This window comes from Nylanderia fulva, unplaced genomic scaffold (genome assembly GCF_048542155.1).
Source record: "Nylanderia fulva isolate GAGA-0341 unplaced genomic scaffold, ASM4854215v1 Scaffold48, whole genome shotgun sequence".
NCBI classification, from domain to species: Eukaryota; Metazoa; Arthropoda; class Insecta; order Hymenoptera; family Formicidae; genus Nylanderia; species Nylanderia fulva.
Window position 1 is genome coordinate 58,756 of NW_028190565.1, and position 10,966 is coordinate 69,721.

A 10,966-nucleotide genomic window follows, 5' to 3' on the forward strand; every position below is an offset into this window, starting at 1 on the left:
TTTTCCAGAATAAACCAATTATAACTAAACTCTCACATTTAATTTTATTTAAATTATTAATATATAATTTTATATATCTCTATCATGTTTGTGGCTTAATAGAATAATATTAAGAAGATGTATATTGATATCCTAATACATTGTAGAAAAAAAATTTGTCACACGTGGCCAATATAAAACAATTATAAATTATGATTAAAACGTCAATTCACAAATTTATAAAATTAATAAACAAAATTTATTAATAAAGAATTGTAATAATAACACATGAAAGTTTTATGTAACATTATCTTATATATTGTTTTTTAAATTAATACAGTATGTCTTACCTTTCACCATAAAATGGCAGCGTGCATAATTTTTGTATACACAATTATTAATCCGTAGTAAGTCAAGGCTCTTATTAAATTCTAATAAATTAATCTAATAATAAAAACGCTTTATATTTGTATTTAAAGAGTACATATGTTTAATTCTTTTTTGTCACCTTTTATTGTAATTTATTAGTAGACATTATATTAAAGAATATTATTTTATATATGACTTACTTTCTAACATAATTTGAATTTTTTATATTTACTGCTCTCAACAGCCTTTTATCAAATTTATTACAATTATTAATATTTTATTGTAAAAATTTTATATTATTTACGAGAAAATAAAAGATACGATTCTCTCGCATGTAAACTGTGGGGTTATCGTATTAAGGAATACTGAAATTACGCGCACATATGTCACAATAAAACCTAAGCCCGGAGTATATTTTTCGCTAACAATAAGTTACACAAGAGAGAGAGAGATGCCGATCCTTCGGCCTACGCGACGAAGTCTAGTGAGTTTTGACGGGTCAGTAACTCCGAAAATATTTATGTCGTCCCAAACTATTCTTACACCCGCGACATGGATATTTTCGTCTAATGTTGGGCAACTCCCGTATACGTTTTATTGCTTTCCTCCTAATTACGACTATTCGTTGGCCTCTAAAAATATATTGTTTTGAAAAATCGCGAGAATGTTGGTGATGTTGCGCGAAATCACAGTATCGAATATTTTTAATCTTTACAAACTTATTATTTTATTGATTAAACGTCAATTGAATTTTCTCTCACTCGCATGTATTTTTCTTCTCGTCAAAAGAAGTTGATTTTTTTTTTCTGGAAATTGTAAACTTATTTACACTCAGTGAACCCATCGTGAAAGATCTCTACGAGAAAAAGTATCCGTGTTACTTGATTGAAAATCGAGCACAGTCAACATAGAGAGAGAAAATTCAATATTTATATTTCATCCTTTACCCTTTTTTCGTCCTTATATCTTATTTTTAAAAAATCTTCAAATCTCATGAGAAATGAATTTCGTAAATAAGAGATATATAAACTGACGTGCATTAAAGCGCATAAAAGAGTACTCAAACAAAAGTGCAATCTTGCTTAATTGCATCTATACATATACAATAAGCTATAAAATTCCAAACAAGTTCAAATTTTATACCTTTACGTACTTTATGTATTTCTTTTTTATCTTCTTTTAAGAGGAATCCTATATCCTCCTTTTACTATGTATTAAAAAACGGAAAACATACAATATCTATTAAGCCCTACTCGATATAATCTTCCGTAAAGCACCGGCAATTTCCTCCATTCTTCTTGCATCGAGGCTTCCGATACGTGGCATAACATGGGTTCATCTTCACGGTGGTGGTGAAGTGGGCACTTGTTACCGAGATCGGCAAACGAAGGGACTCTCGAAATATCGAAGTTTCCGATGAGTCTAAAGGGTCGCGCAGAGAGGTCAACAGATGTTGCAACAGAGGCCGAAGTTGAGCGAGGACCCGACGTATCTCTGTATGTGTGTGTGTGTGTGTGTGTGTCGCGATACGGTGAAGTGACTTGACTATCTGCATACTCTGTGCGGCATTAGAACATTCGCTAGGCGATGCCGGGAAACTTTACCTCTCAGGAAATTCGAACAGTATCACGTGAAAACGATGGCATGTTATGTAACGCCCTGAGCTGTCATCGCCGACGAGTCGTAGGCTCTTAATCTCGATGCTGCCTCTTTTTTCTTTCTTTCTTTCTTCCTTTTGCTTGATTTATTAGAACATAATTTAAGGAGCATTTTTCTCTCCTTCCTTCGTTCTTATTTCTGATTTAATAAATCAGTTAATTTTAATTACTTGCTCAACTTAGTTACTAACTTTGATTACTTTGATCGATCGTATACTTTTTTGTTCGTCGAAATTAAACATTTGTTCCCAAACAGCTTTCGATACTAAAATTGTTCTCAATCCTATCCTCTCGGAAATTAATGACATAATTAAAATACATATATAAATTATAAAAAATTATAAATTATAAAATTTTCCCTCTGAAAGCTCTGAAAGATTTTCAGAAATTCATACACATTCAAACATATGTATATATATTTAAGAAATAAATTTCCATCCAATTATTTTCCATTAATCTAATATTTGCAGATCAGCTTCAAGAGTATCGACAGAGATGCAGTGAATTCCCCGAGAGACGGGAATACTGATTCTCGCAAAGAGAGAGAGAGAGATGCGTACACACAGGACAGGGAATTCCCTTAAGCCAGATATATTCCGTCGACGTAAGCGTAGCAGTTCCATTCAAAGGATTAAATAAGTAATTACACGCTCGCTCTACCGTGTATTACGGAAACGGAACGTTTATCGCGAGAAAGAGACACGTCGCGCGAACAAACGACGCGTCAGTCGTGTTTCAATGCTTTACGAGAGGGATGAGAGCGCATCTGGAAAACGCTTCCCGCCCGATGATATTAAACGCGCGCGCGCGATTACTCGCCGAGAGGGAAAGAGGAAGCGCTTTGAAATTCGACGCGGATCTGCTTCGGGAAATGTACGCGCGTTAAAGAAACAGCCGTGCGAACAAACAGTCCCGGCTCTCTGTGACCGATTCGGAGGAAAATTTGTTACAGATCCCTTTACAGTGCACGCAAACGCGTGCCGCTTCAAACGCGTGTATTATGTTGAAATGTTCAAATAAGCTGGACCAAATCTACTAAAAAAGACATCCGGTGCTTTCATTAATTTCGCTTTACATACTAGTATTTTGAAACATTTTTTTTTAATTTTGTCGAATAAAAAGAGCTCTTTCAACTATTTTTAAATTCATTGTAAGGGGCAAAAGAAGGCCGATTACAAAAATTTAAATAAAACAGTGATTAAATTCCTTATATCCTATACATTTAAAAAAATTTTTAATAATAACTGTATCTCTTATAAAAAGAGCTCCTTCATATTATGTAGCAAACAAAATTTTAACTCGTTGTAAGAGGGATGAAAGAAGAGCATAATTACAAAATTTTAAATAAAACCGTGATTCAATTCCTTATTCTTTTTAACATTTTTAAAGTTTTTATTAATTTGAATATCCTTCACTAGAAGCATTTTTAATAATGTATACATCGACGGTTACAGTGACGTGAAATACTGTAACATCACAGGACCTTGTGGAAGCCCGTTTCACTAACTCTGTTACAAGCTAGTTTCTCAAGAACTTTGAAGAAATTTTAAAAATTTTGTTTTATAAAAAGAGCTGTTTCATGTTACGTAGTAAACAAAATTTTCAACTCGTAAGAGAGGCAAAAGAATAATGGTGATTACAAAATTTTGACTAAAACAATGATTAAATTCCTCATATCCTACATTTTTAAAGCTCTTATCAACACACACATATCTAGTACTGAAAGAATTGTTAACAGTGACATTTACTACTTGAAATACCGCAACCAGTGTTTGCTGTTGTCAAATAAAATTATATAGATGATCATTGATCTAGATGAAATTTTGGCGCCATCTTATCTTTATATAGATAATAAAAACATGTATTATCGATATCTACGGCTGAAATAAAAATTTTTCATTTTATGAATATTCTTTTTTAAATTTCAATTTCAATTTCAATTTTTTACTGTTACATAATTTGTACTGTATAATTTTTAATAAAAAATATATTCATGCATATTTATGTTATTAATTTTGTTTATAATCATAGAAATTTTGGTGTTCCGCAAATTTTTCTTCTAATCAAAAATGTTCCGTAACTTCAAAAAGGTTAAGAACCACTGGTTTAAACGTTACATTTTATACATATCGTGTATTATATGTAATAATCGCATTATCTCTTGGGTACAAATACAGTGATTTAAATCGGATCGGAACGTTTTCCACAATTTCGCGAATTTTATAATTATTAAGAAGAAATTAATTAAAAAGATCGACCAAAAAGTGTCAGGCGAAAAAAAGCAGTTCACTGTTACACAATCTCTAGGCGCCCTGTAAAATGAAACAAATATTACGATGTATTATTACTGTAATTTCATATAGAGCTAGTGACAGTATTTACATTATAATTATGTCAGTTTAGAGTACAATATTTGGTCTTTTACTATGTATGATATAAAATTTCATAAATATTTTGTCCCTTCGCCCTACTGCATAATGTAATTTATATTATTAACTTACAGATATTGTTGTTTAAGTACTCTGGGCGGTTAATATGGGAATATCCAGCGAGAAATCTGTTGCCAGCGTTTTATTTGGTACGTAATGTATGTTTTCGAATTTACGAAAGTAGCGACCTATTTCACTATTATTAATCCATCTCGGCGTTGTCAAACTTATAGAACCTAAAATAAAAACAACTGTATGTTAAATAAAATAAACTAAATAATAAACGAAATAATAAATAAAATATATCACAATTGAAAGAAACAAAATAATTAAATGATAAAAAAGAAACAAAATAAATCAAAATAAAATAAACTATTATTTTACATTGCGTACAAATCGTAAAATAAAGAATTATAATTTTAAATAAAAATGCACTGATGATATTCATACCTTCATTCACATAACAGATTTTATTGTTATCGGTAAGAATAATGTAATTGGTTTGTTCGTGATCTCTAAACTGTTGATTGTAACAGTGATTCAGTGGCAAGATATCTAGTTCTGCATATATTTTATCTCTCGTTTCTTCTTTGAATTTAACATATTTGTTTGTATGTTGTTCCCATCCAATAATAACTCCAGTACAATTATCTTCACACATATTATGATGTGTTACGATCGTTCCTATTGCAAATTTTACATTAATGGTGGTTCAAACCAAATAATAGAACTGGGAAGTCTGGAAAGAAAAGAACACGTATATTACCAGTTTAATTTTATTTAAATTCGTTTTTATAATTTTTTTTTTAGAAAATTAAGTGATCTACCATAAAAAAGATTTTATTGTATCTATAGTCATTATTGCACCGGTCCTTAATTTTTTTTAAGTGAACCATCTATATCAACATTTATATTATTGCATTATACAATATTTCTAAATTCTTACTTGTAAGAATAAGATTAGAGAAATTCATTAACTTATGAAAAATATTTTCTTTTAAGAGAAGATAATAATTTTGTTTTATAAATTATGTTAGAGCGTACTTAAAGTTACCAGAACTAATGCCTCCATTGCAGTCTCCATAGCTTTCATCTCTGCTTCGATCACTTCCGGTGTTCTTTCACAATCGGGTGCCGCTGGTGGGGCCTTGTACGGTTTATAGAATGGTACGAATTTCAATTTTTGAGGAATTTGTACTACAAAGAAAATAAAATTTTAAATTGTAAAAAAGGTATATATATATATATAATTAGCTTTTTGGAACTAATTAGAATAATTATTACAGGTAAAGTAAAATATACATTAAAAAGATTCTACGATTTTAGCCAAAATGCTCGCAAAATATTTATTAATAGGAAAATATTAGCTAAAAAAGTAACTGTAATAATCCATGCAGTAGCGATTGTGAAATTTTACGATACACAGATTAAAATAAGTATGTTTATTAATATTCAAATCAACAAAGATATCTGTATTTTAACTTAAAGTATGAAAAATCTCATAGTAAGCATAAACGCGCGACTGATGTGTTGCATTTATATTTCTAGATGAGATTTTTATGTTGCATTGTGTATACCAATTTATATGATGTACTTTTTGTGACATTTAGAACTATTACTATGTATCTAATGATAATCGTCGAATCTTTCATGTGCAGAAACAGGAATCATCGTGTGCGGAACCATTAAATCAAGTATGAAAGTGCTATTTATTTTATTAATTTTTACATCTAAATATTAATTAAATTCTTTTTATTATTTCATATTCGTTTTCTATCGTGTGGCTCTTATTAGCTTGTTTTATTATTATTTCTATTTTTTCATTGTTTTGCAATCTGCGCAATAATTAATGAAAGATGAATTACAAACGCGCGATGAGAAGAGGCAGTCCACTGTTAAATGGTCGCTAAAAGTCCTGCAAAAAGATACAATCGAACATTACGAGATATTACATATTACTGTGATTTTATAGACTCAGTGACAGTATTCACAATATATAATTTATATCAGTTTAAAATATAATATTTCTTAATAGCGAGTTTTGTTCTAAATATTGTATAATATGTAATTTATATTATTAATTTACAGATATTGTTCTCTAGGCTACTATAGTAGCGTCCTGCGGATAGATTCTTGCCAGCCCTTCATTTGGTATGTAATGCGTGTGTTCGAATTTGCAAAAATAACGACCTATTTCGCTATTATCGATCCATTTCGGCGTTGTTAAAGTTATAGAATCTAAAATTTAAAAATATGCTATTAAAAAACAAATATATGATAAGTAAAATAAACTAAATAATAAACGAAATAATAAATTAAATATATCACAATTGAAATAAACAAAATAACTAAATTATAAAAAAGAAACAAAATAAAATAAACTATTATTTTACATTGCGTACAAAATAAGAATCATTATCGTAGAATAAAGAATTATAATTTTAAATAAAAATGCACTGATGATATTCATACCTTCATTCACATAACAGATTTTATTGTTATCGGTAAGAATAATGTAATTGGTTTGTTCGTGATCTCTAAACTGTTGATTGTAACAGTGATTCAGTGGCAAGATATCTAGTTCTGCATATATTTTATCTCTCGTTTCTTCTTTGAATTTAACATATTTGTTTGTATGTTGTTCCCATCCAATAATAACTCCAGTACAATTATCTTCACACATATTATGATGTGTTACGATCGTTCCTATTGCAAATTTTACATCGTCTGATCTTGTAATAAACACTCTTTTTTTAGTGGAAATTTTGGACTGAAAAATGTTAGATTAAACTTCAATTTATCTTTCTTGTCTTTTAAGTTTTAAATAGACTCTTATAGCAAATTATATTAAAATTAATTAAATTATAGATAATTATAATTCATATATAGCTGTATAGTTGTACTTCAAAAAGCAAATTTATAAAGATATTTTCATCATTATTATATCTGATAATATGCTGCATGTATACTGTGCTCACATACAATTATATATTTCAAATAGGGATCAGATTTACGCTTATTAATCTGAAAACTGTTGTTAAAGTTACATGTCAAATCCACAGCTCCCATCATTATTTCTTCTCGTGTCTAAAAATTAGAATAAATATATGAGCAAATAGAGAAGATTAAAAACAGTTTTGATTGTAATAAAAAAGACATATTATACCATTTTTTCTGCCTATAAAATAAGTTTCATTAATTCATTAGTTTAATTATGCCAAAATTATAGTTATATTTATTAATGTTAAAATCAATAGAAATCATATATAAGTAATTACCAACCGTTTCAAAACATATTATGTCATAATTTTGATATATAATTTCTGATGAATGAATCAACAACTCATAGCGTCCGAATCGTTTGTAGACAAGACAATACGGGAATTTTTTAGAAATTATGTCGAAACATCTTTCATTTTCTGATCCATCCGTAGCACTTTGAATAAAAAAATAATTATTTACGTGTACGTGTCTGTGTAATATGAAAGTAAAAATACCTTTTAATATTTGAATAGTTCCAAATTAAATTTTGTACTTACTATCTTGGTTCCCAACGTATGGAATACATAGGAAAAGTAGGTAAATTAGTAGGAAAATTAGGTTTTAAATTAAATGTATTATTTTCATAACAATAAGTAAAGTATCTATAGCCTAGAAAAGGTTTATCATAAGTGTACTCTTCTGTTTCTACTATTACATCGCAACGTAGACCAAGTCTTCTGGCCACGCTGTGATATATTGTTAATAAAATTATTTTTTGGCCATATTTAGTTTTCAATACCTGTGGCAAAAATTACAATAAATTAATGAAAGCTATAGTACATATTTTCTAGATATGACAAGCATATGACAATGCTCACAGTACAATTATATTTGTTAGGTACATAATTATAATATAATATATTATAATGTATAACTTACATTATCTATGCACATGTATTCTAAATTTGTGTCTTCTGGGTTGCAAAATCGAAAATTTAATTTGTCAAATATATATTCATTCAATGTATCAATAATCTGTATTCCTTCTGTTTCACTCCAGTGATTATCGTCGATATTATTGTTCGTCCAATAAGACAAAGTTTCAGCGGACATTCCGAATATCGAATGCTCGGGATGTTTTTCTTTGAGGTAATTCTGTACCTCTAGTGCGATATTATTTAGCGATGCTTGTATGTCCGAATAAGATACATTCTTTCTGAGTTGAATAGATTGGGCCGCAAGAGTAGCACCCCATTCCAAAACTTGCTCCCTCTGAGGTAGTTGTCGAAACACATTCCATTCTTTTATTAGAGAATGCATCTTCATATTGTCTAATATTTTTTCATAACAATATCTTTCGGTTAAATCGCAACCAGTTCTCCTGAAAAATGTATGTATTAACAATAAGAACATTAATCTATATAGAAGTTAATAACATTCTAACTTATATTGAGGATTTTACCGTGGAGATTGTGTAATCAAGTTTTCAATCTCATCAATGAAAACCAAATATTTCATGAAATTTTCAGGTTTATTAACTATGGTAAATAGAAAAACATAATTTGTCTTATGATCATAAACCATATCTTTAAAAGAAATTTTATTATTGATTGAGTTAAAGTAATCACAATTTTTATATCTGATATCAGACATGTACATTCGTAATTGTGCCACAATATCTATGCTCATTTCTATAAAATTTGAATTTTTTTTAAACTTCTTTCTTTTTTGTTCATATTCTTCAGATTCTTTCTGTTTATTTATCTTAAACAAATTGTCATAAAATTTTTTTGCAGAGGACCATCTAAAATTGGAACAAGAAATAATTTAAGTGAAAATTATACTAAACAATGTTATTGCATCAGTAATGGCATTTCAGAGCAATATATTTTTAAAATGCATATCTTTTTATTTAATAATTTTTTTATATTTTTGAACAGTATAGTTCAACAAATTTATTAATCAATTTGTTAATAAAATTATAAAATAAAATAGATATATTAATCGAATTAAAATAATAAAATATAATGCATAATTACATAAAAAATATGTATAACATTTCTAATTTTTATATATATAATTTACGTATTATTGTTTTTTTTATGCATATTATAATATTATATATTATATTACATTTATTCGTTTTATTATTTTATATATATGTTACATTTATATACGTTATATTATGTATATTATGTATTATATTATATATTATAGATTTTCTATTAGATCATGCAATAATAGTATAGACAATAAACAGTATAGTCCAACAAATTTATTAATCAATTTGTTAATAAAATTATAAAATAAAATGGATAATTTAATAGAATTAAAATAATAAAATATAATGCATAATTACATAAAAAAATATGTATAACATTTCTAATTTTTATAATTTACGTATTATTGTTTTTTTATGCATATTATAATATTATATATTATATTACATTTATACGTTTTATTATTTTATATATATGTTTTATTTATACGTTATATTATGTATATTATGTTTTATATTATATATTATAGATTTTCTATTAGATCATATAACATGGATATGAAAATGGATTAACGAGAGTTAGGGTGTAGAACTGAGGATATTATTGTAGCAATTATTTTCAAAAAAATTTTTTATTTTAAAATATTTAATCTTACTATTGTTTAATTGTATTCATAAATTTACTATTATTAAAAACTATATAATATGAACAATGGAAGAAAATTCTTTGAATATATAACTGCTCGCATGCATTTGAATTTCTGTGTTTTGTCTCTCAGTAATCCCTCATTCGTTTTTATTTTATTTAATAGAGGTCTTTTATCTGATTGTTATATTATATTAGATTTGCATTATTTTTTTATATAGTTAATTTTTTAAAATATGTTTCTTGCAACAGCGATACATTGTACGATACTCCAAAGAAAAAAAAAATTACGAAACATTTATAAACAAAGTGAAATACTTACCTCTGATAAAATTTTTTTTTCATAGACGTGTCATTTTTGGCTGCGTAACAAAATTGTTTGCACGTACATCTAAAGTTAATAATATCTTCAATAGTAATATCTTTATAGCTGAGAATTATACTTATTATTTCCTCAGGTAAGCACTGTATCGTAGCCATTACAAATAGGATTTAGTTGAACACGAGAAAATAATAAATGTAAATAATTGCATGCGCGTAATTAATTTTTGTTTATAAAAGCACACGAGAATCTACTGCGATACTTGTTCGTGAAGAGAATAACCACGTGTTATACACTGCAGACGTTTTTCATACTCTGACTGTATTCTATTTCTGAAATCTTTACCTGCGAAACTAAAGGCCATGTATTTCTCCCCACTACGCTGGTCACGTGACTGGTCCCAAAAAGCGTACAAAAGAAAATTTAGAACCTAAGAAAACACTAACAATAAGTCCATTCTATATATATGCGCTTTGAAAACAGAGAAAATAATAAGATTTCAATAGTGATATATGGTCTTTACAGATTTTAAGGCAGAAAGATATTCTTTTGTAAATCAGGCAATACTAGTCGAATGGAATA

General features: G+C 28.0%; 1 protein-coding gene across 1 annotated transcript; it reads right to left on the reverse strand.

Moving 5' to 3' along the window:
- Window positions 1–3,371: 3,371 nt before the first annotated feature.
- Window positions 3,372–10,729, reverse strand: LOC114933279 (F-box only protein 21-like). Its single transcript, XM_085486781.1, has 13 exons — window positions 10,385–10,729; window positions 8,880–9,221; window positions 8,357–8,798; window positions 7,975–8,216; window positions 7,634–7,871; window positions 7,418–7,522; window positions 6,908–7,205; window positions 6,522–6,673; window positions 6,301–6,350; window positions 5,480–5,632; window positions 4,886–5,174; window positions 4,508–4,671; window positions 3,372–4,318 (listed from the first exon to the last, which is right to left on the reverse strand). Exons 1-8 carry the CDS (start codon window positions 10,540–10,542, stop codon window positions 6,534–6,536), a joined length of 1,965 nt encoding a protein of 654 aa, XP_085342907.1. The 5' UTR covers window positions 10,543–10,729; the 3' UTR covers window positions 3,372–4,318; window positions 4,508–4,671; window positions 4,886–5,174; window positions 5,480–5,632; window positions 6,301–6,350; window positions 6,522–6,533.
- Between the last annotated feature and the right edge of the window lie 237 nt (window positions 10,730–10,966).